The sequence below is a fragment of the Strix aluco genome, chromosome 7 (genome assembly GCF_031877795.1).
Source record: "Strix aluco isolate bStrAlu1 chromosome 7, bStrAlu1.hap1, whole genome shotgun sequence".
In the NCBI taxonomy this organism is placed as follows: domain Eukaryota; kingdom Metazoa; phylum Chordata; class Aves; order Strigiformes; family Strigidae; genus Strix; species Strix aluco.
In genome coordinates, this window is record NC_133937.1 from 21,318,640 (window position 1) to 21,346,223 (window position 27,584).

Genomic DNA, 27,584 nt, shown 5'->3' on the forward strand with positions numbered 1-27,584 from the left:
ATGTTCCATTGTAAACTATACATATATTCCAGTTAAGGTTCCTTTTCTAGACTGCTGGAAATAATCACTAAGAAATAGTCATTGATCTGAAGAACTTCAGTTGTCAGCCTTAAAATATAATGTATTAATGCATACTTTTTGCATGAGGCCTAATTATTGCACTTGAAAGGAAAAACCTAATCAACCCATGTGTGTTTATGCTCACAGGGCTCTGCTTGGGTCAGAACAAGGTAAGGAGGTGCTGGCTTTGCTGCTGCTTTTGACTTACGTTGCTTATGTAAGCCTTGTCCTTCAGACACTGAATTAGTAGAAAGGATCAGGTATTACCGTAGTACTGTCCTTTCATTTTCTACTCAATCTGAAGTATTCAAGGTCCAAATTTTAGTTTAGCCTCAAGAGATAAGCACCCAAGTGCTTATATAAACCATCAATGGGTCTGGAGGGTATGCAGCACTCCTACTGCCAGCAATGCAGCTGGACTATCTTTTCCATGTGTAAGCTCCTCTGCTGAGAGAGGGGCCATATCCACGTTTTTGCTGGGCATTTGTTGAGAATACGAACAAAAAGCACCAGTTAGATGCTACTTGTTTAAGTGTGTTAGGACTAGAGCAATCAGCTATAGGTTAGGGAAGTAGTTCATTGACAGAATATTCAGAGCTTTGGACTGAGCCTGTGTTATTGCAGTGCTGAACACATTAAGGTCTTTTTTTTCTCCTGCTGAGGAGACAGTGAGTCTGTTACAGCATCAGTTTAAGGAGTCTTAACCCTCTAGCTCAAGCTGTAGCAGATTGTAGCTTTATCCCCCCTGATGACTGGTTCATTTCCAGGTGTGTTGATAAGGAAGGCTATGATACCCAAGTAATGTGTCTTACTGAGCTGGAAGTTTTTCTCAGCATGCCACAGCACCTTCTCATTCCTTAAAATCACTTTGCTGCTTACAGAGTGAGCAAGTTCTTCCCAGGTACACATGTAGACTGTGATGTCATACTACAAGAGCATCGACTATTTGCCCTGGGGTCTGTTTAATTATTTTTTAAAATTAATTTTGATTATTACAGCTGATTACACCTCAGTGAGCAATGTAATTGATATTTGTAAATGTATCCCAAGGAACATTTTGTACAACATGCTTTTTGCTGTTGAAGGTTAAAGACTCCGTTATTGGTTTTTCCCTAAATATGCCCACATCATTAGTTCCTCCAGTGAAAAGGTTGCCATCTGGAAAAGGCAGCACAGAGACATTATTCAGGCACAAGTGCATGAAATTGGTGTTTCTGCATCTTCTGTCTCTCTTCTGCAAGGAAGCGGCTTGTAATTAAAGGAGCTGGGTTTGGAGGAAACATTACTCATTTGGTGTTATTCCTTATCATGTCAAGGACTGACAGCTCCACAGCTCTGATAAATTGTTCCTCTCAATGAGATGTGAAGCTACAGTTCCAAATGTTCTTCCCCACTCTCCCTTTCCCCCTTTCTCCCTCCAGCCTATCTTTGAAAGAGTTTGATGCACTTTTCAGAGAGATGAAATCTAAAAGGAAGAAAATTAATTTCTTTGCATCTCAACAGCCCTTTTTCTTTTATACACTTCACAAGCAAGGTATAAGGTGGAATTTTCAGTATCAAAGTTGCAAGTACAAGTTACATTAAAAGTAAATGGTATTTGTGCTTCTAACCCGTATTTTTGACGTCACTTTGGTAGTCACTTTAAAAAGTGCTGTAATATGATTTTGTATCATTTGCTGTGTCTCAGATACCTTCTGTATTAACTTGGTAAAAATCTTGAGATACTGGCCTCTGTCTTCACTACTGCTAATTATGGACCTATGTCCTACAGCAATAGACACCTGATTGAAACATTAAGAGAAAAAGAAAAGTAGCAGTGTGAACTCCATAGTGAGACACAAAGCCTTTAAATCCCATAATAGAATAAAAATTGTTGTGTTTACTGAGAGCTAAGCACGGTTGTTCCTAACTGAACAAAACTTACCAAATTTGAGAAAAGTGCAGAAATTGAGCCAGGATTTCAAAGCTTTGCCCGGCAAAAAGACAAAATGGGTTAATTACTGGGTTATTAATTTGATTCCTTTATTGAATGAAAACAAACAAAGAAGTTGAAGCAGCAGCAGCATTTGCTGCAGGTTAAAGAAATAACAAAACAACAACAAACAAAACACCCCCCTCAAAGCTATCAACTTTTTCTCTGTTGTCATTTACAAGATAGCAAGAGTACTTTTGAGACCCAATCCTCAATCTAGAAAAAACAGCAAAATTCAAACTATTCACTCCAGCAAAGGATCAAGCCTGTGTCTCTGCTGTACTTTCACTCAGTATCTCCAGCATCAATGAAGCCAATCCCCTGCTATTTGGTGGAAAATGTCAGCATTAGCGATCAAATGCAGCTGTGTTTCCCTCACATTTCTGAATCCACTTTGCTATCTCATGCTCTGCTCCGGGCTTTGTCTGGAAGGCGTGATCATTCAGAAAGGAGAGTGTGATCACATTTCTGGTAGTAGAATGGTGATCTGCTCTGGTAATTGCTGTTTTGTGCTTTCTTGGAAGTCTGAGTAGCCATACAGGAGCAAGAGGAGCAATTTTTTAATGCTTACAGGTGACAGAGTTGGGTAAATTTGCCAGCAGGATGGTCTGTAAGACTCCGAGTACAGTGCCAAAGGTTTCCAAACTATTGACTTTCCTGTTTCAAAGCGAGTCCCTTGATCTCTTGCTTTTTCTCCTCCCTTCTTCCTGGAGTCCCCCTCCCCCCCAGTTTTGCTGTTGGAATCTAGGATATGTGTTTAATTTTTAGGATAGCAATGACTGGTTTTGTCATCTTCAACAAGCTGCTAGAGCAGTAAGGGACCACTATAACAATCATATTTCAGTAAATTGTAAATCAGTCAACAGCTTCTACTATGCAGGGTCCTGAGGTTTTTCCTGCGCATGAGTGCCTGAGCAAGGTTACAAGCAGCAAGCATACTTCTAACTGCTATAAGACACTGCCCCAAGGTGGTAGATATAGTTGTTATTCTTTACCAAAAGTGCAAAGGCTCCTGAGTTTTACAGCAGGCCTGATCATGCCTGTCCTTTCCTGTTTTGGTTCATTAATTACAATCCTCTATGCCAGAGGCCTATAGACCTTGAAAGAATGAAATAAAACCCATCTTTTTAAACCCAGTCTTCAGAATGGAGAGGTTAACAGAGACCTCCTGACTTGTAATTGCAAAACCAGAAACTTTATGGTAGGATTTTGGTCAGCAAGCATACTCTTGTGAAGACAGCTATAGATAAAGAGCCAGCATCTGACCTCCTTTGTGCTGATTTTGTCACTCTGTCCATTGCAAAAGAATTCCTTCTGGTTAAGTGATGGGAGAATGCAGCTTTTGAACTCTAAAGGTTTTTAAGCAGTTTGATGGATAGCTTGGTTTCTGCACTTCTGCCCTATGCAAGGTCACTGCAGAGCTAATGGCAAAAAAAGCATTTAATGGTGTAACTCTACAAACAAGAAAATACTAGGTGCTAAGTTTGGCTTGATTGGGAGTGATTAATTTTTCTTCTTTGTAGTTGACTTTGTAGTAAGACCCCATCTCTTGTGCTTACTTTTGTAAGCAAGAGGCAGATTACTAAACCCACAGCAAATTTGTAAAAGGTAATTGTATCACAACGTGTCAGCGAGAGCCTTCTTATTCTCTGTGGATAACTTTCTGAAGTCAGCAGCTCCAGAAAAGACCTCTTGGCTGTCAAGTTGTCTGTCATGTCCTGCCTCTATAGTTAGATTCTCAAGAGGAAGAAAGACAGACTCTCAGATCTCTTCTAGAAGTTGATGTTTCTTTCTTTTGAGAAAGACTGAGGAATGTTTCAAACAAGTTATTTCAAAGTCTTTAGAACTTTCTTTAATTTTAGATTTACAGGAAATTTATTTTTTTAGTTTTCTCATGTGTTTATTCAGCAGTCTTCTCTTAGGCCACCAGCTAAAAGTGTTGTTACTACAGAAAATTTTTTTTTTCAGCATGAACAACAATCTTTTCAAATTTCACAGCCACCAAAAAATTTTAAAAAATCGTTTCACATATAACAGTCATTCTTAAGATAAATATGGCTAGTGTATCTAGTATCTCTAGTGATTCACCTGTGGCAGTAATGCATTATATTTTGATAAGTATTTAAACATAAAATTTCCACTGACTTCAGTGGTAGTTTGAACTACAGGCTTAAATTCCTTCTGTGCTGGAAATGTAAATCTCTACATCAACACTTAACAGTATTTTTTTAATGTTTTTTTGTACAGTGCTAGGACTGGCTTACCCCCAGTACAACTAGTAGCTGCATCACAGATACAGAATTATTGTCCTGTCTGGGGCAGGGCTCTTACCCCACATGAGTCCATCAGGAAAGAGCACTGGGGCTTCATTCACCCCTGGCTGTCAGTCTCACTTCACACTTTCTGCAGCCATCTTTACAGGTTTTGCATTAGGTTTGGGGGAAGAGGGAGAAATGACCTGTTTTAACTTGATATGTACATATCATACTCACAAATTCTTGGGTACATGTCTGTGTGCAAAAGTCTGTGTTTTAGAGGGTAGTTTTAAAAAAGGCTTTTCAAGCAGAAGTGTGAGATATTGAACTGGAAGGCTGATGATGTATTCCTAAGATCTTGTCAGGGCACAGAAGACTCAGCCCCAGGACACAAAATCAGCATTAGCTCAAAATGCTGTGTGTCAGTGTGCTTTGACTTCTGTAAAAAAGAAGCTTTATCTCAAGTTGATGGACAGGAGCTTACAGAGCCTTGGCCATTATCACTCAAGATGTGGTAACACTAGCAGCTGAACCCAGAGCTAAATAGTAGACCAGTCCTTCAAATACTAGCTACTTCTTTCCTGCACTGTCATAACATCTTTCAATAACTGACTGTAAAATCAAGGCTGATGCTGACCAGTCTGGGTTTTCAAATAGTAGTAGAGCCACTGCATCAGAGTGGTGGTTTAAGGTGGGAAGGCATGCGAGGTAGTGAAAAGGAGATCAGGGCTGGACAAAAAGAGCTTGCTAATTTGGAATGAAGGAGGGACAAGTTGAATTTAGCAGTTCACAGTAGGTGAAATGAAGAAGATAGAAATATTTGAAACATAATCACAGTTATTACTTAAATATTTTTCTTACCAATCACTCAGTTGGTCCTTTATCAGCTTTTCAAGTTAACTGAGTTAAAACAAGCAAACATATAATGATATTTCTTCGAAAAGTGCATCATTTGTGTAACATTTTTATCTTCATAATAGAAGGATAATTAACATCACTAATTATCTAATTAAGCTCATTAACTATCCACCAACAGTGCACCATGAAGTTGACATTATGTTCTTCTGTCAACAAATGCTTTGATTTCTTAGGAAGTAATTAAAATGTAAATTAGCATGTCATTAAATGCACAAGGGAAGTTTGAAATCAAATATTCATTTCAAAACTGCTCATAGCACACATTTTTTTTTACTTCAATGAAAGCAGGCACTTTACTATTAATGATGTATATTAAACAATTTCCATTATAATATTATTGTCTTGTTTAATAACTGGCTCAAAGCTAAATTACAGTATGCTGCAGCAAGCTGGAAAAAGTTTCTTTAACTTTGAACAAAGAAATGTTTATGTCCTCTTAAGTGGCTATCTGACACGCACTGCTCATTTGTCATTTTCAGTTTGTTTAGAAGATCATAAAGAAATAATTCAATAGGTCAGTAACTTATATAAGAACTGCATGAAAACATAAAATGCAGATCTATCTAACTATGTAATACAAATCACAGAAAAACTTTCTGAAATGTAGGGTATAATTTGAAGGTAACTTTAAAAGAGAAGTTGGAATGAAGGTTGCATGATGATGAACACAAATTATTAGGCTGATTCAGATCCACAGGCACTCACCCTAGGTCTGTCCCCTAAAAATCCAGTCCCAGTTGCTACAGGAGATGGTGTGTGACAGCACAATGCACAGTAGAAAATCTATTCTAGCAGAATTGTTCCTTTCTTGATTTATACCAGTTTCATCTTAAAACCTGAAATACAAGAAATAATATCCCTTCCAAAACTTTTTGTGTGTAAGTATTCAGAGAGAGTTTTTCTGTGTTTAAACTCAGTGGTGTCCTGTGGTAGTGAAGTCCCTTCGTTTAATTACACATTGTATGAAAAGATGTTTTCTTTTATGTTTCCTGCATATTTTTAAAAATAAATTTTTGCTTTTCAAGCCAGATATTGTGTCTGGTTCAGGTTTAAGCTTGGATATAGGATATCAGAGAGTGGAGTTTAATGTTTAAAGCTGTTGGCGTTGAAATCTCATCTTTCAAGAGCTGCTGGTTGCAGAGTTGTATTTTCACATAACAGAGATGATGCAAAATGAGTTAAATGGTGCTAATGTGGATGAAAGCAGAGTTTTATCTGGTTGCAGAGAAACCCTAGAAACAAGTGCTAGTCACTGAAACAGAATTATTTTTTTTCTCTGCTGAATATATAGAAAGACAGATAGTTTTTCATATTTCTTGGTTCAAATACGTCCATTTTCTTCCAGAATTTTGATGCATCATTTTATTTGTAATTTCAGAAAGAATTTGTTTGCATTAAGCTGCTTTATATTGTTTGATTCTTATATTTTTGATTTTTATATTGTTTGATTCAAAAGCCTGAAGCAGCAATTTAAACTGAATCAAACTTAAATTTTTGTTTTAAAACTTTGGGTGGAATCAACATTCTCAACCAGTTTCCCACAAGAAAATAATTTTTCATTATTCATTTTTTAAAAAGCTCTATATTTGTTCTGTTTTCAAAGACAAAGAATGCATTTTTTCAATTATGCTGCATATTATTAGGAATCTTTATAAGGAGAAGAATTATGACCAAATTTGCTTATCAACAATTACGAGTTTATATATGGTGTCTCATCTCATGCAGAGAGCAGTATAAAATGCACATAGGAGTCGGGTTGCCCAGAAAATTAAGTATGAGTTTCTATCAGGCAGCAGGGACTGAAAATAGCTGAGTGTGAACTGGATGGTGGTATGTGCAAGTAGAGAACAGGAAATCAGGGGAGGTTCTAGAAATTTCTGCAAGATGAACGTAAATGTTTCTCCTAAATGAGGGTATAGGTTGCTAACCTGTGCTGAAGTCTGTGACCATTCATTTCTTGTTTTTCTCATCTTAGCTAGCCAAATTAAAAATAGATCTTGGTTGTGCCTGTCTGTGTTCCATTCATGCTTTCTGCTGCAGAGTAGCCTGTGGAGTCCAGGATTGTTCTACAGGCACTAAAAAAACTCCAGAAGTGAACTTTTCACCTTTAAATGCATGTGATTTTAGGCAAACTGATCATTTTAGGGGTCAGGGAAGAGATGTTTCTTTGTATTCTCCACTCTGAGCACTAAGCATATGCTAATATTTACATAATTCTTTTGTCAGCTAAAGATTAGAAGTGCACATTTTTCTTAAATAAAAACCACAATTCAAATGTAATCAGAAAATGCCAGTGCATGAAGCTTTCAGATACATGTATTGAGATACTATGTAATAATGCATATGCACCTATATGCACTAAGTTATATGCCCCTATAGGACTTCATAGAAAATCACCATTTTAAATAGAAAAAGGAAAATGGTGAGTAAGAACAAGTGAAGGCAAGAAAAGACCCCATCGCTATTCCCCATAATGCCAAAGTCTGACCTTCAGCTTTCACTAGAGGTAAAAGCTAATACCTGTGCTGTAACCAAGGATGGAAACCAAGCCCTCAGGAGGTTGAGTGAATTACTGCAAAGTCGCAGAAGTCATTCTCAGAGATAGGATTAAAGAACAAATATGTCTCCCCTCCCATTGTGCTTTCTTTGCTATTAGGAGATGAGTTATCTGTTCTCCCAGGAATTCATCGTTTCAGTAGTATCATCTGTTGAATGAGTATGTGTGTGTATGCACACGTACATACATATACATATATATAGTTGCTATAGAAGTAGAGCTGCTTCTGTGCTGCCTGAGTTTAGCTGATAAATACAGTGTGGAAGTCTGACCACATGTACACCATACTTTGGGTTTTATCCTCTTGAAACCCACCCCTGTGCATGGGTACATTTATGATGCACTGAAATATGGAGGTTTTTCTCATTAAGTTTGCTATTCCCCAACCAACTGGCGATGCCAGGAATCCATCCATGATCCTTAGGAGCAGTTGGCACTGTGCATTAGCCTCCTAGTGGGTTGAGGCACGAAGCTTCTATGCAACACTTAACTGCTAGAACTACAGTCTGTTGAAAAGCTAAATGAATTTTGGCAAAGCAACAATAAAATCCACATGGCAATAACAATTTTGTGATTCAAAAGAGGCTGCAAACAACCCTCAGTGTGGAGAGTGTATGCAAAGGACTAGGATAAACTGCTCTTTAATCTGCTAAGGAAAACATTATCTACCTTAGCTTAATGCTTGTTACCTGGTGACTAATGAAACAATTTCTCCTCTTATGAAATGAACCTACTCGCTTCCTAGTGCATAGCCAATTACTTGTAAAGTAGTCTGGTCACAAGATGAGTAGCTTATTGTTGGCACAGAGTAGCAGTGTACCTGGTCTCTGATTCACCGTATTAGATTTAGTAGCAGTAGTAGACTTGGAGATGTTATGCACTTTGTCCCTGTGTCACCCTGACTGGCGAGCTGGAGACTTCACCCAGCTCTAGTAATTTACTATAACACTTGGATTCTTCTCTGTAAAATTGCCCTGCTGACTGTAAGCCTATGCTTGTGAGACTGATGAAGAAGGGATTGATTTACTCTCTGTGATTTAGCAGGAAAGGACCAGAAGTTTTGGGCTTTAATTGTGCATGTCAGGGGAGGAAATTCTGGTTAGATGTGTGGAAAAAGGAGGAGCATGAGAACTGAAGTGAATACAAGAAGATAGTTTTCACACCTCAACAGTGTTTAGGCTCAAAACTTAACTGCTGACAGTCTGGCTCTGTAAGTCATAGTGGTTCAGGAATTTTCCATTAAAAAGATTATTGGCTTTTGATGGTGACTGCAGAAATTAATCACTTCTGTGAGAGAGTGCCTCCTTCCTGACTAAGTCACATCATCAGTGACAAGAGATCTATGCTGGTTAGGGCATGCTGTCCAGAGGACAGAGCTGGGATATGAGGCTGCCAAAAGGAGCAGTGCTGCACCACAGGTGGATGCCATTTAATATTGAGCTGCTGGGAAATACATGCTTAAGTAAAACTGAATAATTTACTCCTTATAAAATGGCATTTTCTTAGTGTTCTGTTTCATCAAAAATGCAGCTTTTCTGTTTGAGTCAGAGTATATCACATTAGTATCATGTAATTTTTCTCATTCTAATGATGCTAATTTCCTGTTTCCGTCTTTTGCAGTCATCACCCATAGAGGTTTTAAGCATGTTTAATTGCCACTTTTAAGGACCAAGTGCTGTGTATATATTATCTGTATGTTTGTATTTTAAATGCTTGGATTAAAGGCAAATCTGCCCTGCTTCAGTAGCAGACAACAGTAGCAGTTGTGAAGTATATGCCTAAACGCATCCTGAAACACAGTGATTTCTTGAATCAGGGTCATGAAATCTGTTTCTGCCATGCACAAACTCTTTGCCACTGCCACATATGCTATTTACATGCATTTTGTTGTGTCCTTAAGAGCTCCTTACCTGCTGTTCTGCTTTTCTAAGCCCATGGAATACTTTCTAAAAACCCAGTGATGGTTTGAATAGCTGTAATTAGATAAAAATCCTTCCAGGTAGAACTGTGAAATCCCAGGTTAGAGGAATAAGGTATGCAGACTTTTCCTGTGATATAAGATCTAGTATCTGGTAAATCAGCTATATTAGAACACAATCTGGCACTGGGAACATAAGAGTAGAAGGGATTTCCAAACTGGTTCGTAAAATTGTTTCCCCTTCCCACTACTGCATGCAGTCACTATACACATCCTCTTTGTGGACTTATTGGGCTGTTTCAAATTAATTTAGGTTGTGTTTGCCACATCACCAACCCTCCTTCCCCCACAACCAAGTCATAGGGGCAGGATGTTCCAGAAACTCACTTGTCTTAGTTTCCCCATCTGTGAGCTAAAGACTTTGACCTCTTTCATAAAGACCTCTGAGATGTACTGGTGAAAAGTACTGTACAAAAGTAGATACTTTTCTAATAGTTGCGATGCTATAAGAATGCTCTTACTGTGTGTACTTATATATTTATAATATTTATTTTGCTCAGAAGAGCTAAAGTAGTAGATTAATGTCACTAGTTCTAGTCCTCACCAACAGATGACTGAAATACATGCTTCAAAACAAGTATGTGGGTAGTGTCACTGTCATCCATGGGACTATTCACTTGGCACCGTGAGGGATCTGGATATTTGGGCTTCCCTTTTGGCTCTTCTAAGTCCAAAATTATTTTGTCTTGAAGTTTATTTTTATTTATTAAGACTTTTGGCACATACTTTTGTGTGCATGTGTGTTCTGTAATACAACACAGCCTTTAATTCCCCAAAGAAAGCTTCAAAGTGCAGAGCTCCAGTGACATCATGTTTCTTTAGGAAAGAACTGTAGCATATGTGGTGTCTGTATCATGCAATATGAGTTTATTATGGCAAGCCTGAATATTTATGGGGTGCAGGAGTGTTAAGTGATATATATATATATAAAAATAATAAAAAATCCCACAGACATAAAACATTCCAGAGCTCAGTAGAGAATTGTTAACTTAGAAGTCACACCTCAACATTTTTTTCTTTTTTTTTTTCTTTTCAACCATTTCTTATTACAAGCAGCCTTTCAATTGCTTTAGTTGAAAGAAACTATAGAAAATCCACTCTCTGAGGGTTTTTTTTGCATGTTAATTTCTCTGTTTGCCAGCATTTTTCTCCTTGCTGGTTTTACCTTTCTCCAATGCTAATCATTTTCTCTCGTATTTGCATGAGGTCTCGATGCAGCAGGAGGAGAAATGTTTTTTGATTCTGTGGTTTGGTTTTTTTAATAGGGAAATAGCTTGTAAATTCCATCACCTTTTCAAGCTCTAAATATTGGCTGGGGAATCTGAGGCAGCAAAAATTACCTGATTCTACTTAGAATGTGATTGTCTAAGGCTGCAAAGTAGGGAAGTCTGTATAAAAAAGACTTAACGCATGGTATCATACTCAGATTTTTAGGCCAGGGTGGATCAATATGGCCTCTTGGTCTGCTCTTCCCTAGAATGCAGATCATGTTTCTTGCATTTACACCTGCTTTTCTGTATATGAAACTCAAACCTTATATTCTGTTACACAATATTAACAGTTATCAAAGCTGGCATATTGTTTTTGTTCAAGATAGATAGTACACTGTGGCACTATTGTATTTAATCTACTGCATAAAGATTTGCCATTTTAAAGGATAACCACCTACAATTTTTAATGGAAATTGTTTATTTGTTAGAAACTTGTTTGCACCAGTTGTTCATTAATCATTACAGTGTAATTGTTCTGACTGACCACTTAATAGCCTGATCTATATTCTCCATGTTTATTGGATATCTTTTTCAGGTTCTGTTTTTGTTTGTTAGTTTGGTTTGTTTTGTTTCCAGTTACAGTGATCTTCAATTTTGTTAACTGTTCATTTCATTTTACAACCAGATGGTTTTCCTGTGGGGATGATCATGAGGGACATGTTCATCTGGTTGAAGATGGCTAGCTATAGCTCATTTGGAAGACAAAGTGGTTAGTCTTCAGTTCACCAGACATGGCTAGCAGAATTTTTCCTTCTTAGGACCCTTCATATGTTTCAAAGGCTAGAACCTGGATCAATGAAGTCTGTGAGAGTCTTTTCAACATGGGCTTTGACCTTAGGGGTCTGATTGGTGACCATGAGTGAAATACAGAGTATGAGCAACTTTCAAAACAGCTGTCAGTGGAGCACTGACTCGGCTTGAATAGCCTGTGGGTATCTGGAATGGTTGTTAATACTTGGAGGAATTGGTTGTCTATTCTGAATGGCTTTTACCCTATGTCCGCGTAGAGCCTGAGATCTCAGCTCTTCTCCTGTACAGAGCCCAGCTCAACAGAACAGAGATGCTGTTGCTTTCTAGGTCAGCCTTTATGGGAGTTTTATATGAATTATGGAATAGTTTTGTGAGGCCACAACTGTGATTACAGGTTTAATGATGCTTTAAACAAACAAAAATGTAATGACTTTCATCAGTGTAAAACAGGAGCTTCCTGCAGGGAAACACCAATAAATGTGACTTCGCAGCAGGGGTGCAGACCTGGCTGGCAGCCAGCAGTAATCGGCACACCACATAGACCTTGTGTGTTAACTTAATTATAGCACAGTGCAAGCAGCAGCTAGACAGTTTGCTGTGAGGAATCACTGCCAGCGTGGTACAGAGTCCATGCATTTAAAAGTTACCCATCTGATCCCTGGCTTTAGGTAGTGAGAGGCTGGGACTTTCACAGCCAGTTTAGCCTCATGCTGTGACTCACAGCAATCTTACCTTTGTCGCGGTAGCTCGGGTGGGCATAAGAGCCTTCAAATGGAACTGGGGGCACTCTAACCTCTCCTGTATAATCTCTGAACAGCTTCTGCCTTCTCTGCCACCTCTAATCCTCAGGAATTTATCAAAGGAACAGAGAGATACTTATGCTGCTTTCTGTAATGCAGTTAATGGTTAGCCACTTTGATTCCCTTTTTTTTTTTTTTTCATTTTCATGGCTTTAGTGTTCCTTTTGTGAATTCCAAGGAAGGGCAAGCAATCTTATTTTGACTTCAAAATCATGTTCAAGTAAGCCTGCATCCTTCCTACACATTTAGCTGGCACATGGAATAGATGTTTATGGTTTATTTGGATACCGTGACTTTTGGGATTCTTTCAGTAGAGATTAGGAACATCAACCTGAGTCAGGTCCTGATGTGCTGTACCATTGATTCGGGGGGGGGGGGGGGCTGGGAAAGTTGCTCTTTCAGAGAGCTTTTTGTTTGGAAAATTTTAAAGCCAGTATGCCCAGAAGGTCAGACATGGCATCATGTAGTTGTAATAGGATAGCTAGAATCTTTTTCCAGGAAATACACTGTCAAACAGGAGATTTTTTACCTGTGACTCTTAATAAGAAGACTGTCATACTGAACTCCTCCCAGTAGCTACTTGTCAGCAGTCACACAAAGAGATACTGAGCAAGGAGAGAAACAGACAAAGCCGCTATTCTTGTGTTTACATAGAAAAGTCTGAGTTACAGGACTGTAGAACAGTTCCATAAGTGCTGGACAGCCTGTTAAAGCAGAGTCCTGTGCTGGTTCTTCAGTTGTCTTCATGCAATAACATCACAGAATCACAGAATCATCTAGATTGGAAAAGACCTTGAAGATCATCCAGTCCAACCATTAACCTAACATTGACAGTTCCCAACTACACCATACCCCTGCGCTATGTCAACCTGACTCTTAAACACCTCCAGGGATGGGGACTCCACCACTGCCCTGGGCAGCCCATTCCAACACCTAACAACCCGTTCTGTAAAGAAATGCTTCCTAATATCTAGTCTAAACCTTCCCTGGCACAACTTGAGGCCATTACCTCTTGTCCTATCATTTGTTACTTCGTTAAAGAGACTCATCCCCATCTCTCTGCAACCTTCTTTCAGGTAGGACATAAAACACGCCAGTAGCTACTCAGCAGTTGTTCAGTGCTTCAGCTATACACAAAGCCTTTCTGTATGCATTGTCTCTCTGATCAAGCAAAAAAATGTAATGAGAACAAATACTTTATTTCAAGTCTCTTTGGGACCCAGAATTTCATAGATGGCTAGGAGAAAGAGGGAACAAACCTAGTGATTTCAAAGCTGGAAGCTTGTCTTTGATTAAAGTTTATCAGGTGAATTTGAGGAATTAGTATGATAGCGAATATCCTAGGATGTATTTTGTTGTTATTTGCATGATGCTAGTTTGGCACCTGAGGGATTCCATTGAGTTTAATAATGTTTTTGCCGATCTTTTCAAAAGGGAGGCTCAGATAGGAAGCACTTTGTGAAATTCTCTGGTTTGTATTAAGTATAGATCTTGGCTATGTGAATTTTGTGACCCCAAAACCTGTGGGTTTTGATGGAACAGGTAAGAAAAGAATGAAATCCATTTCATTTCCCTACTCCCTGAGTTTAAGGATCCCACCACACTGAACCATTGTTCATGATCTTAGCCTGTGTAACTCTGAGGTTAGTATTATAGTCTCTGTTTTGTGGTTGAAGAGGTAGTGGTTTAGGGCAATTGCATGTCTTGCTGAAGATGACCTATCAATCTCTTTGCAGAGTGGGAAATGCAACTCGTAATCTCTTGACAGCAATTCATCAGTCTCGTACTTGCACAGAGACCCTTAGCTTGAGAAGTACATTCCAATAAAACAGCAGATGAAATGTATGACTCCTAATGCGGGTTCACTGTTCTGTGAGTTTAGTGCATTCTGGAAGGAAAGGTGGCCAGGAAGTTCTGTCAGACTGATTTGGAAAACGTGTATTTCCAGAAATAACTGAGTAGCACGGGGGTTTAAGGCACGTCTGTGCTGTGTAGTGGAGCAGAGGCAGTTATTGTGGGTGTCATATTGCACTAGCACAGCTCTGCAAGTTTCCAGTTCTAGAGCTAGCTCAGACATCTCTGTATCGCAATCCCATTAAATAGCGTATTTATACTCCAAGTCACTTGTTACCAGAGATCTTAGGCTCCTAAATCTCAAAAATGTTTTTGGAAACAGTTGGTTTGCTGTCTGCAAAAGGAGACATGGACCGTTCTTTTGTTTGCACTTTCTGTTTATGCAGCAAGGAGCAGGTGTATTGTTACAGATCCTTACCTCAGTCAGGGTCTCTACAACAAACAAATAATTGTTTTATGCTACTTGCAATACTAACTCAGTTCCGAAAGAAGGAGCCTTAAATTGCATTTGCTGTTTTCTTCTGAGTAGTTCCACTAATGATCCTTGTTAAGGTCATGAATATGTTTATCTTCCTGGTGTAAGTGTGCAACTTGCTCTCAGATGATTGCTTCATGACTATACTATCTGGAGAGCTGTCAAACTTGCAGACACTGGCTATATTCCCTGATTATTCTTGTAAAAGACAGAGCAACTAATGTCAGCTTCTGCCCCTCACAGAGTTTACACCTGCAGCACCTTGGTGTAATGTGTTCTGATATTTCTTCTAGGGATTTGTGTCATGTATGGAACGATACCGAAGAACTGGACAGGAGCTCTATGCCTCTCTGTACAAGAACCACGTACAGGTAAAGAACAGGAATATTGTGCATCAGCTTTCTGTTGAAAGGATGCTCTTAGACTACCCTGAGAAATCAGACATTTCAGAAGTGAGATGAGTAGTGTGCCCAAAGAAATGCTGAGAGTTGATGAGTCAATACTCTGTTCCTGACATCACTGCTGAAGTGTGATACAGCATCACTCACCAATCAGATTCCTCGCTTTCTCTTCAGCAGCCTTTTTTCTTTTGTTTAAACGAATTATTCCTTTCTCACAGTAGCAAAAATGAAAGGACTTTGCCCTTTTTTTCTTAGCAGCCAGTAAAACTTCTCAAGATGTCTCAAGTTCATAGTCAGTAAAATCTCACAGGTATGTTTCTGTTTCAGGATTGGTCATCAGAGACCAAGAAGCTTTTCATTCTTTGGAATTCTCACCTCTTCTCTCCTTTAAATTCATATTTTAGTGCCTCCCAACTCCCTGAACACCTCCTAAGTAGAAATAATTAAATTTATGCCAAGCTTGGAGAGAGCACAGTGCATTTCTGACCGAGACTTTCAGACTATGTTCTTAGCAAGCATGGGTGTTGCCATTTGACACAAACTTTCGCCAAAAAAAACAGCAGTGAATAAAGCCTCTGTGATGCTGTTCTCCCGGCTCACTGCTTTTGTGTTGGAAATCTAATGAAAGCAGCCATTTTCAAGGAGGTTGAAGTTTGCAACATGCTTACATTTTTCCCTGTATCTTAGTTTGACTAGTTGCATCTCCCACAGCACGCTTTCAGTGGTCAGTTGGACCTGTGTTTGCTGGGTCTGCAGTGCTCTCTCTGCCTCATCTGGTAGGTTGGGTAGGTCCCTCTGAATCACTGGGGTAGTGCAACTGCTGGATGGGAGGAGGGAAGTGTGCAAAGGGTGGCACAAGGTGGTTCTGTCCCACAGATGCTCCAGTGTGGTTACAGCAAAGCAGCCAAGGACTGGATGATACTTGAGGAGCAGCTTTTCTACAGAAGGGGCCCATGGAGAGATGCATCACAATCCTTAGAGCCACGTTGCATTCTTGATTGTTATGAAGGGCCTTCACGAATGAGGAGGAGGATTCAACAAGTGAACACCCGAGCAGCAACAATGCGAATGAAGAGTGAGGTAGAAAGCTTTTGCAGGAGGTGCACAATTTCTGTAACAGTTGCTGGTGACTATATATTCACCTTTTTCCTCTGGTTCTCATCATCTGACTCATCAATATGCTGTGCCATGCGTGGACAACCCACTGAATGGGTTTTGTTTTGAGCGAGTAAGAGGATCTGCAATGTGTGTAGCAGCAACAGAATGATTTTTCCCTCTTTTCTGGTATAAGATGTCCCCAGACAGATGAGAGTATAGCCTGACCATATCTTTCTGCCTGTAATATCTCATGGGTATAGCACTTCCCAATGTATGCAACAGAGTCCAGTGAGAAGGCTGCACTGTCCTGTTAGTCATAATGCTTATTAGTTGTTATTAGGGCTGCTAGAACTGTTGGACGATCAAAAGGGGAATTAGAGTGGTTTGAACTAACCATTGAACTGTGTATGTGGGGTACTGTCTGTCTCTATAGTGTCTAAGTGCCAAATCCTATCAACCAGGAACTGAAGCACTTTAGTATATCAGGAAGTTTCCATCTCTAGGACATTTTCAGCTTTTATGTGAAGCTTGGATTCTGGCAGTTTTCTGTAGACTGGGTGGTATGTTTTTTATCCTATAACTGGCCTCATGTGGGGTCGTCTTTGAAAAGACAATAGTCCTTTTGCTTAATTGTTGACATTTGTTTCTACATGTTATTGTTCCTTTGGGTCCTTTCAAATTAGTTTATTTGAATTTCCAAGGCATTCATTTGCAACATAGTTCTAAATCTGTGTTTTTCTCTGCAACAGGGTTCTGAGTTATGTTTACCTGTCTGCATATTCCACTTTAGTCATACCTATTTTCTTTTCAGGTTCTCCTAGCAAACAGAAATGAAACACCTGCCTCTGCTGAAGTGAATCCAGGTAACCTTTTAGGGGTAAATTACATCATCAAGAGGGTGGACACAAACAACCAAAGAAAATTGGAGTTAGTGTATGGAAGTCCAGGTCAGAAATTAACCTATTGAAAAAACTTACTGTCAATGCTCTGGGCTAAAAAGTCACTGTAACATCTGGGAAAAGACTGATACAATTGCTATAGTTGGTCTATAAACTGTCTTCAGAATTTTTTGCTCTCTTGTAGCTACAAGAAAGTTCTGAAAGCAAAAAAAAATATCTTGAAATGAAAGCTTTGGGCATTCTTGGGCACCTGGAAAGCTCCCAACTGCTTAAACTCCAAAGGAAAAGTGCAGATTTTCCCCCTGCTTTTAGTAGACACTCAAGTTCTACCTCTTAAATACCATTTAAAACCAGGTGATAGATGATTCAGAGAAGCAGTGATAGGATTTGTAGCTTTCCAAAAATGTGGACAAAATAATGGAGAGTGGAAGGAAATCATCAAGAATATTAACATGTCAAACTGTTTTTCAGCATTCAAAATAGAACAACATTTTTCAAAATATGATCATTATGTGAACATTTTTCATTTTCCAAGGCCAGGTTTTCTGTTATATGAGACATTAAAAGAGGGGCAGGAATGAAATATGGTATAGAAGTCAGTAATTTTTCAGAGGGGGGAAAAAAATAAAACACTGAGAAAGAACTGTAGTTTGGAAATGTCAGCCAAGTCTAAGGCTGTGGATTTCAGCCACCTGTATGGCTGCTCCAAGTCAAGCTTCTAGAGTACGCTGTTGGAAACAGGCAGTATTGTATACTTTTTAGTGTGATAAGGCTTAGCAAACAAGTGAAAGTGAAGCTCATTGTTCTAGACTTCAAACAAGATTGAAGTAGTTTCTGCATGAAAGTGGTTACAGTCTACCCCAATAAAAAGGCTGATCATGCCTTCCATAACTGTATGCACTGCATGAATTTGCAAAACCTGGGACACAGCTTGGGCAAGATATGAGTGGATTGTATCTCCTTGGGTTCTCTTAAGATCCTGCTCAATGCATGTGACCAAAAGACTACCATTTTCAGTTTTTCACGATTTCCTAATCTTCAGTGATTTCAGGAATTTAGTTTGAATTATGACTGAGTGCAACTACCTGTATTTAGTTCCCTGAACTAAGCATCCTTCTTTAGCAGTCATAGATTTTTACTTCCCTCTTGCCTGTTTTTTGCAGATAAATAATGCTATTTCCCAAGGTAGAACAGATTGGGTAAAAGTCTAAATTACAAACGCTTTTGGTGTCATCCGGCTGCTACTAAAACTGCAATCCTTTTATACTGATATAGGAGAGCTGATGTTAAATGGAGCAGAAAGGGAGTTGGATAAGAAGGGATTGGATTGTAACCAGCTAACATTCTTCCCTGCTCTACATGAAAGTTTCCATTCAGAAGACTTCTTGGAACTGTGTGTGGAGAGACAAATTATATTGCAGGAGTTTGCAGAGAGTGAAAAGGTAGGAAAGATGAACTAGAAAATTTTCTCTGGGGTGATGGCATTTTAGAGGGTGGATTGGATGTGGAGGCCTGTCTGTTCCTTTCAGTTTGGGGTTCAGGTGGATTCAAGCTACAGTAAACATCATCACTGTCTGTTTCCTTAGAGCAATTACAATTTTCCAGCCTCTGTATGAACTCCTATATAGACTTATTCTTGAAGAACATTTAGCATTAACTCTTTGAAGTAACAGAAAAAAATTCAGGCATGCAACCAAGGTATTCTTGTATCTGTGAGACAGTATTGTCTGAATTTGCCTAAGACATGGCAAATTATGAGACTCAGAATTCCTGTCCTGCTTCCCTGACATTACTCATGCTCAGAGCAGAGCTTGGATCAAATTTATTTATTATCTCTAGAAGAGCGTGCCAATTTTGTATAGGTTGCTAGTTCAGTGATGTTTAAATCTCTTTCTGCTGAATACCATAAAATGTTTTTTTCCTCCCTTCACATGACTTTTTCTTCTCCGCCTCCCCATGAGTACTGAACAGGTTCTTCCCTCTAAGGCCATAGAGACTTTCCCTGCTTCGTGTTTGATGCTTCTATCATCCTTCATCTAGTCAAAACAGTGCTGTTCCTTTTTTATTCTTATACTGGACTGGATGTCCTTCTCCCAGGTTTCTTCCCAGCGTAAGGAAGAGGCAGGTTCAGAAACACTGAGGGAGGACATGAGCTGTGGAGTAAGGGGTGACTCTGTTAAGGGGATGTTAACTTCTTGTGTTGTCAATTTAACCCCTTTCCTCAAAAGTCAGCAACCTGCCCTTCTCTTTCAGCATAGTCCCCACAATGGTGACTCCAAATCAAATCATTGATGTTGAATACACACTGGACATAGCTATTTTCCTCAGGACTGTGAGAGATTTTGTCATGAGGAATAGACCTGGCCTCATTCTCTGATCTTTTGCAGTGTACCTGTTTCTTCCTGTGGCATCATCCCCACTGCTGACCCAGCATCTGTTGTGGTTTGAATCCGGCTGGCAGCCAAACACCACACAGCTGCTCGCTCACCCTCCTCTGCCAGAGGGTAAAGAGAGACTCCTAGGTTGAGATAAAAACAGTTTAATAATTGAAATAAAACAATAACAATAACAGGAAGTACAAACGGGTAATGCACAATGTGATTGCTCACCACCTGCTGGCTGATATCCAGCCCATTCCCAGCTAGCAATCCTGAAAAAGCCAAGATCCCAAAACTGCAATCCCAGGAGCAAGAGAGAACCCCCTCCTTCCTGGCCAACTGTCCTTTCTATATCGAGCATGACGTGACATGTTATGGAATATTTCATTGGCTAGTTTGGGTCCGGTGCTCTGGGTATGTTCCCTCCCAGCTTCTTGTGCACCTGCACACAGGCAGGACATGGGGAGCTGGAGAGTCCTTGAGCTCTTAGCAACAACTGAAAACATCAGCGTATCATCAGCATTCTTCTCATACCAAATCACGTACTGAATCCAAAACACAACACTATTCTAGCTACTAAGAAGAAAAATTAATTCTATCCCTGCTGAAACCAGGACAGCATCCCATAGTGGAAGCCAAGGGTCAGACTTGGAGTATTTAAACTCAGCCATCACAGTGCTGTGATAGCCATACATAGATATAGAACTAATTATTTTATTTTTGTCCCAATACCATCGCCGAATTTTCTTTATGCTTTGCCCGTGGCAAGGGATCACATTTGTGCTCTCTAACATGATGGCTTCCTCACGCTATTAGAGCTGTTGGTACACTGTCTGTACAACGTAATTCATTTCCCTGCTCCTCCTTCTTTCCCCCTGCCCCCATATCTCTCCCCAGCAGAAGGAGACAGGCATGAAAATGTGAGGCATGTTTTCTGTGTGCTGATCTCATTTTGAGCCTTCAGGCTGTCTGTCTCTTCTCCATGTAACTCCGCAGGCAGCTGTCAGAAATGCCAGGCATGTTTTTTTCCAGCAGCAGACACCGTGTTGCCGAGCTGACAGAAGTATTAAAAAAAGCAGTAGGGGGTGACATTAGCTGTCCTGCGCTCACTTAGTGCGCTGCGGTCCTGCCTTGTAAATGGCTGCCTCGTGAGCTGTTTGCACTTTAAGCAGGCGACTGGAACCATCTTACCTACTGCACTGCACAGAAAAGTCATTGTGATGCTTTGGCAGATACTAGATTGATTTCTGGAACACAGGGATAGCCCTTGTCTGGAAAATGGTCATTGTTTTATAATGTCACCCAGTGCTATTTTTTTGCATTACCATTAAATAGATACCTTTGTACATACTCAGATATGTGAGATGGATTTTTGCAGAAGCAGCAGATCAAATGTTATTGGCATTGACAGAGTGTGTTCCTCAGAAAGTTAAATCAGGAGAATATGGGTGCAGGTGGGGTATTGTTATGCTAGTATAATCTAGTCTTTTGTTATACCTTAGCTTGAAAAATAGAATAGAAAACATTTCTAGCCATTCATGTGAAAATAATTTTAAGTATTTAAACAAGATAAGTTTACCACTTGGACTGCAAGAGAGAGGACTGTGAAGGAGAAAACAAATGGATATAGTTTGACTATAAGCTAAAGGAAGCTACTGAATAGTTAGTCCCCCAGAAAGTTGAGACAAATAATGTGAAGGAGCAGTCATGCTCTGTGTTTGAACAGCACCCAGACCATGCAAAGTTCAGCCTTTAGATATGTCCTTTTTTGTCACCTTTTTACACAATAAACCTACCCATAGAAGAGTGCATTTCCCAGATATCAAAGTCAAGCACTCTGAGTTTAGGAAATGCCAGAAATCAAGAAATTAATGCCAGATCTGTGCAATTATAGCCCTTAATGACATAATCACTTGCTGATTTTACCATAAGACTATCCCTTCTGCTTTACCAGTACATAGGGTGAAAGGTATGTATATCAAAATCCGTACCTGCAAAGTAGTACTTAGTTGTATTGACCATAAGTCTGTCTCTTCCAGCCAGGATCCTTGTAATACATATAAATGCACCTTCTGTGTTCTGCAGCTAGCAGGAATGCTATAGACTCCAGTCATCTTCCTTACACAGTGTTAATTTATCACTAGAATATGTCCATCCTGAGCAGGCTCTGTGAAAAAAATAGTATTTAATCCTGTAGTTACATGGTAACATAATGCATATACAAAGGTGCTGAATTCAGGCTGACTTTTGAGGATATGACTTTGCAATCATAGTAACGCTTTCTTAAATTTTGTGTGACATTCCAAAAGCTTGAAAATGGAAGCCTCTATCAGACCTCCCAAGATAGCAGGCCAACAGCAGAATTGCTGAAAGTTGCAGGTATCACATTGACATCTGCTGAAGAAAGCACCTTTAGAGCCTTTCAGGCCTTTATAATGGCATCTGCCAAAGTGGCAGCTGGAGGGGATACTAGGAGTATATTATGATCCTGGATATGGACCTATCCAGGAGGTTGCAAAACAATCACAAATCTCCTCCACCATGTGTACCAGCCCTGCATTTGGAATGGAGATTGTGTTCTGGTGAGCACAGTTTCCTTCCTGATTTGAAATTTAGCCTCAGCTGTTTTGCCCCTCTAGGCTGCCCCTACGTTCCTGTTGTGTTTGAGCTATCTGCCTCATTCTCCCCCCCTACATAGTGCAACCTCCAGTTCTCAGGATTCTTGTTCTCATCCTATTTCCCTTGCTCAGAGAGTCCTAGTCTCTTCTCTGCAATCACCCTACCCTAGATGTAGTGTCATTTCCAGTTATATTAAGCTCCTTGCTGTTCTTTCCCTGTTTCTTTCTATCCTCTGCACCAGTTTCTGCTAGTCCTCATCAGCTTCCAGTGATCTGCTAGAGGCAGATCTAAAAGCCAAAAACCTTGTATGCAGTGCTGGCGAAATGCAAGGTACAGAGGACCATTGTTGTGTTTTGGCTCTATGGAGGTACATAAAGAAGTGGGTGTTCAGAGGAGTTGTGGATGTTTGTGGCTCACCCACACACTAAGAGTCTGGGTGCAAGGGATGAAGGGTTAGGGCAGTTCTTTTCAGCCTAAATGAGAATGGTAGTCTGGTAGTGGAGATATTTTGTTGCATCACATCCTCCCTTACAGATGGCCCTGCAGGGACCACTTGTGAAAGCTGGACAAAAGGACTGCTCTTGGTGTGGTTGGGACAAATGTCACTTTGAACTCAAGGCTGGGAATTGAGTTGCCTCATTGATGAATATTTGGAACTGGTGCTGTAGTTACAGAAGTGTAAAGTAGTATCTATGTGTATATGCCCAAAGCACAAAGTGGGGTTTTTTTCCTGCACGCAAGTTAATGTGTGTAATTCAATAGATTAATATATCAGACTGCAGGAGCAGATTTACAGCTGTTGCTGTCAGGGCTGTCCCCTCAGAAGTTACTAAACTGTCATACTCTGCCTGCTTGGTTATACATTTTGCTGAGGCTCCATTTTGGTTATAGTGTGTACAGGTGAAGATTATGTTTTCCATGTATCTTTAGTATACTGAAACTGTACGCACCATAGGCATGGGAGGAGAGGTTATATGTGATGTGGGTGATGTTACACAATATGTGCTGTTGCAGAATTTTGCAAGAGAAATGCAAATAGGAACCTATCCTGACCTAATCTATCAATTTGCCTATGAAAAGCGAGAGCCAACCCTTTAAATAACCCTGGTTTACCAGCAGAGACAGGGAGATTGGATTCCTATATCCGCAAACTGACGGCCCAACTGCAAGATTGCCTCCCTGATCTTTACAAGCCTAAAGTAGTCCTGCCAGGTTGTTAATGTGCAGTTAACATGTAATAGTTGAAGAAAGTGTTGGAAGGCTTGGGGAATGGTTTTGGTGTAGAAATTCTGAATTTTGGAGAAAAGTAAACCTCTGTTTGCCAGCAAGTCATTCGAGACAGTAAGAAATCCAAGCAGCTGGGGTAATGAATCTGAAGTTAACAAGAGGGCATGGCCTAGCAGAAATCTGGGCACAATGCCTTTCCTTGAAGGAGGGGCTGGAGAGAGCACAGAAGATGCCAAAAACAATAATAGAAGGGACTAGCATAAATCAGAGGGAGTGGGATCCATGGTTGGGAGAAAGGAGCTGATTAAAGAACAGCCTCGACTGAAAGATGGAGCAGCTGTTCATCATCTAGGACTAGCAGCAGCAGCTCTGCATCCGCTTGGTGAAGCCAGTGTTTTTAGGGGCATTGTACATACCTCGCAGCTATGAATAGAGTAGAATAATTTCAGTTGGAAGGGACTTACAGTGATCATCTAGTCCAACTGCCTGACCACTTCAAGGCTGACCAAAAACTAAGCATGTTAAGGGCATTGACCAAATGCCTCTTAAACACTGATGGGCTTGGGGCAGTGACCACCTCTCTAGGAAGCCTGTTCTAGTGTTTGACCACCCTCTTGATAAAAAAATGCTTCCTCATGTCCAGTCTAAACCTCCCCTGGCTCAGCTTTGAACCATTCCCATGTGTGCTATCACTGGATACCAGAGAGAAGAGATCAATACCTCCCTCTCCGTTTCCCCTCTTCAGGAAGCTGTAGGGAGCAAAATGCAAAACACCAAGGCAGATTGTTTTCATGGGAGCACTGTTACACTTCATCCCAGTGTGATGATGCATCAGTAAAGAACTTTACATGTGCTGGCGAACAGTGGGAACATTGACTAGCTGTTGTAGTTAAAGCAGAGGACTGGGAAGCCAGGTCCTTGGCACAAGCCATTTCCCTTTTCTGTGCCTGAGTTTCTCCTTTTCCCTCCCTGCTGCAGGAGCAGAGATTTTAATGGCTACCCCACTGCGGGAAGGAGTGCTAAACAGTAATAAGGGTTTTCAGTGTGAAACTCTGCCTGTATTCAGATGGGAGTGTCTGAAGGAAGACAGGTGTTGCAGATGATTACTGCTCTGACTTGCCCTATCTGGGTTTCTGCTGTGGTAGAGGGGCTGCTGGGAACCCCTTTCCCAGCCCATGCTCCTCTACCCTTACTGCAGCTCAGTGAACAACTTTGCTTCTAGGTGCAAAGGACAGGGTCTGACTCATGATGTAAATGTCACAAAAAAAAACCCCCAGAGCATCTTTAGCCAGATCTCATGTCTTCTGTATGTGCTCCTTCACCATACTACTTTGTGCTCCATAGATACCTCCTAGTATCTGCTTCTGGGTTGGTTTTTTTTAGTGTTCACCTTGATGAAAAACATCTTTCAATTGTAAGGCTGTAGCTGCTCCTCCCTGGAGCTCTGCAGAGCTCCTGACAAACCCCATGGCCCTGACTGCCACCTCAAGCAAGCACAGATGATACCCTAACAGGTACTTTCTGTAGAATGATGCAGTGGAGAAAGAAACAGGCAGACTTTGCTGTGGTTATTCCCGAGAGACTCATGAGGCCAGTGGGAAGGGCATGAACCTGAGTGAACTGGCCTAAGGGGAAATTTAAGGGCTCATATTAGTTTTTGGCAGCATTTTCTGTTTGAGAGGAGTCTGGAGTGAGGCAGAGATGTCTGGGTGTGCAAGAGGTATGAGCACAATCCTATTAGAAGTGTCTTCCAGATGCTATCATCAGCTAAGGGATGCCAGCCTCTCAGACTGGTGATGGGTTGGAACAGATGGCAACTTTCATCACAGAAAGCAAGGACAAAGAGCAGTCCTAGTGCCCACAATCATATACAAGCCAAGAACCTTCTCCTGCCACCCTCCCTTTCTCCCAAATATCTGATATTCTTTCCTTGCAGCATTTGAGAAGTTAAAACCTGAGAAGTCCACACAGAAGAAGCACCTCCCACATGGGGTTTTTGCTCCATTGGAGTAAGGGAGGGAGGGTGAGTGGAAGCTGCCTGCAAAAAAGGAACGTGTCCTGGGTTTTCTAAAGAAAAGTTGTGACCACAAGGCTTTCTTTCTAGTGATTGCAATGGTTTCACTCAAGTCTGAGCAGAAAAAATTTGATCCAAAGTTTATAACAGTTCAGATGTGACCAAACTTGAGCCTAGAGCCCCCACCACTAAAGACTAGGTCAAGCAGATTTAGTTTCCTTTGGTCATTGAGCAGCTGGAGAGAGTGAAGCAACCTGTCACATATTCTTAAATTGTGATTAATGAGACACATGTGTGATGGTTTCAAAGTAAGATGAGACTTCAACAACAAGTAAACTAACAATCATTGCAGGAAAGGTCTTGTGAGTGGCAGAGAGGTGGACCTGTATTGCTCTCGCTTACCATGATAACATGTATCTGTTTCCCTAGCAAAAATTGTGAAAGCCGTGTATTTGATTTCATGTACTCCTAGTCATTTTAAACTCTGTGACCCTATATAACATTGACCCTACTTTACTAACAGGTCCTTTGTAGCTGATGCAGCCTGGGATGCTTAAATATACAGCAAAAAGCGCAGAAAGGCTATATAACTACAGGTTTCATCTCTGATTCTTGATACAGTGATTCAGATACCTGAATGTGTTGCTTTTATGTGTATCATGCAGAGGTTTTGTAGGTTTTGCTGAGCAAGTGATTAGAGGCATCTGTGAGTATTTATAGGGAAACATGAAATGTGACAATGAGGGGGAGGAAGGGTCTTCAGGAAGTCACTAAGCCACTGGTTACTGAGAAGGTATATGAAGATCAAGAATCACTCCATACCTAGCAAGTTTCTTATACTCTTTCTGTAAGCTTCTGTTACTAAGATGCAGGATAGTTTAGATGGACCTCTGAACTGACTTGGAGTAGCCATTCTTTTGTTCTTATTCTGTAAAAATGCTATGCTTAGGAGATTGTGTGGTGTGGGTGAGTGTGTTCCTGTGACATGGTTTTGTGACTTCAATTTCCTTGCATTGTGTTTTTCCCTGAGAGGCCATGCTAACGCACTAGAGTCTGCAGGAATAGATGGCTAACCTCCTCCAGTGTTTTTGAAAACTGTGTAAAGACTGTTTGCATCTTCAGTCATGTAATTGCTTTGGAAGTCTGGCTCTTGAGCTCCAGAGCAGATATGCTTTTATGGCTACTTGCTTAAATGCAACTGGAACATTTACAAATAGCTTTTCTGAAAAACAAGAAAAAATAAATACCACACCTTTAGCTTTAATTCCCTCACACATCTGAATGAACAGAGCAATCGAGAGATTCAGGGCTTTGGGCAATACCTTAGAAGGTAATTATTCAATTATTTTATGTCATGTTTGCTTCATTGATTAATGATTCTAGTGGCTAGTGAACTGGATTCTGTTCTGTTTTGACAGAAAAGGAAAGTTTTTATTTAATCTATGATAATTTCAGGCTGCTTGGTGTTTCAATGCAAGACCGTAGGCACAAGACTGTCGTCCTGGTGGGGGTTCTCTAGTACACCTCTTTGTCAGATCTTTATTACTCACCTGAAATAAAATGAGCCTCATTCTCCAGATGAGAACAACTGATTCAGCCCAAGGGCTCTAGTACTTCTAACGGTGCAGATGTATTTAGTTCTGTTGAGGGTGATAACATAAAATTGATGAAATGAATTTGGCACTGGTGGCTGTTATTGTTTGGGTTGTACAGAAGACAGAGTGTACTGGGGCTTAGAGTGTAAGGTTTGAGAAAGAGGTACATGCTCTCTTCCCTCTCAAGGCCTGCTAATATGCTCTCGTCCTGCCTTAGGTGGAGTAACAAAGTGATTTGTGCCAAACCATATTAGTGATCATGAGCAGGCCCCCTTCACAATCCATGTGCCTCCCAACACCACACACATGATGTCTGGCATATGGACTGGGTTTGCTGAGATGAATTTCTTAGAAGTCTGGATTTCAACTTCATGTCCATTTAGCTATTTTACACAACTGCCTAATGTTTCAATATTCAGTTACCTTCCTTTTGGGAAGAAGCAATCTTTCTGCTATTTAATTA

General features: G+C 40.3%; 1 protein-coding gene across 1 annotated transcript in view; it reads left to right on the forward strand.

Annotated features, from left to right (window-relative positions):
* Positions 1–27,584, forward strand: part of WDFY4 (WDFY family member 4) — a 148,656-nt gene that overhangs the window by 66,083 nt on the left and 54,989 nt on the right. The window contains exons 40-43 of the mRNA XM_074830845.1: positions 15,184–15,261; positions 16,168–16,371; positions 17,201–17,252; positions 18,564–18,730. Coding sequence (XP_074686946.1) covers positions 15,184–15,261; positions 16,168–16,371; positions 17,201–17,252; positions 18,564–18,730 — 501 coding nt within the window. The remainder of the gene's footprint in view (positions 1–15,183; positions 15,262–16,167; positions 16,372–17,200; positions 17,253–18,563; positions 18,731–27,584) is intronic.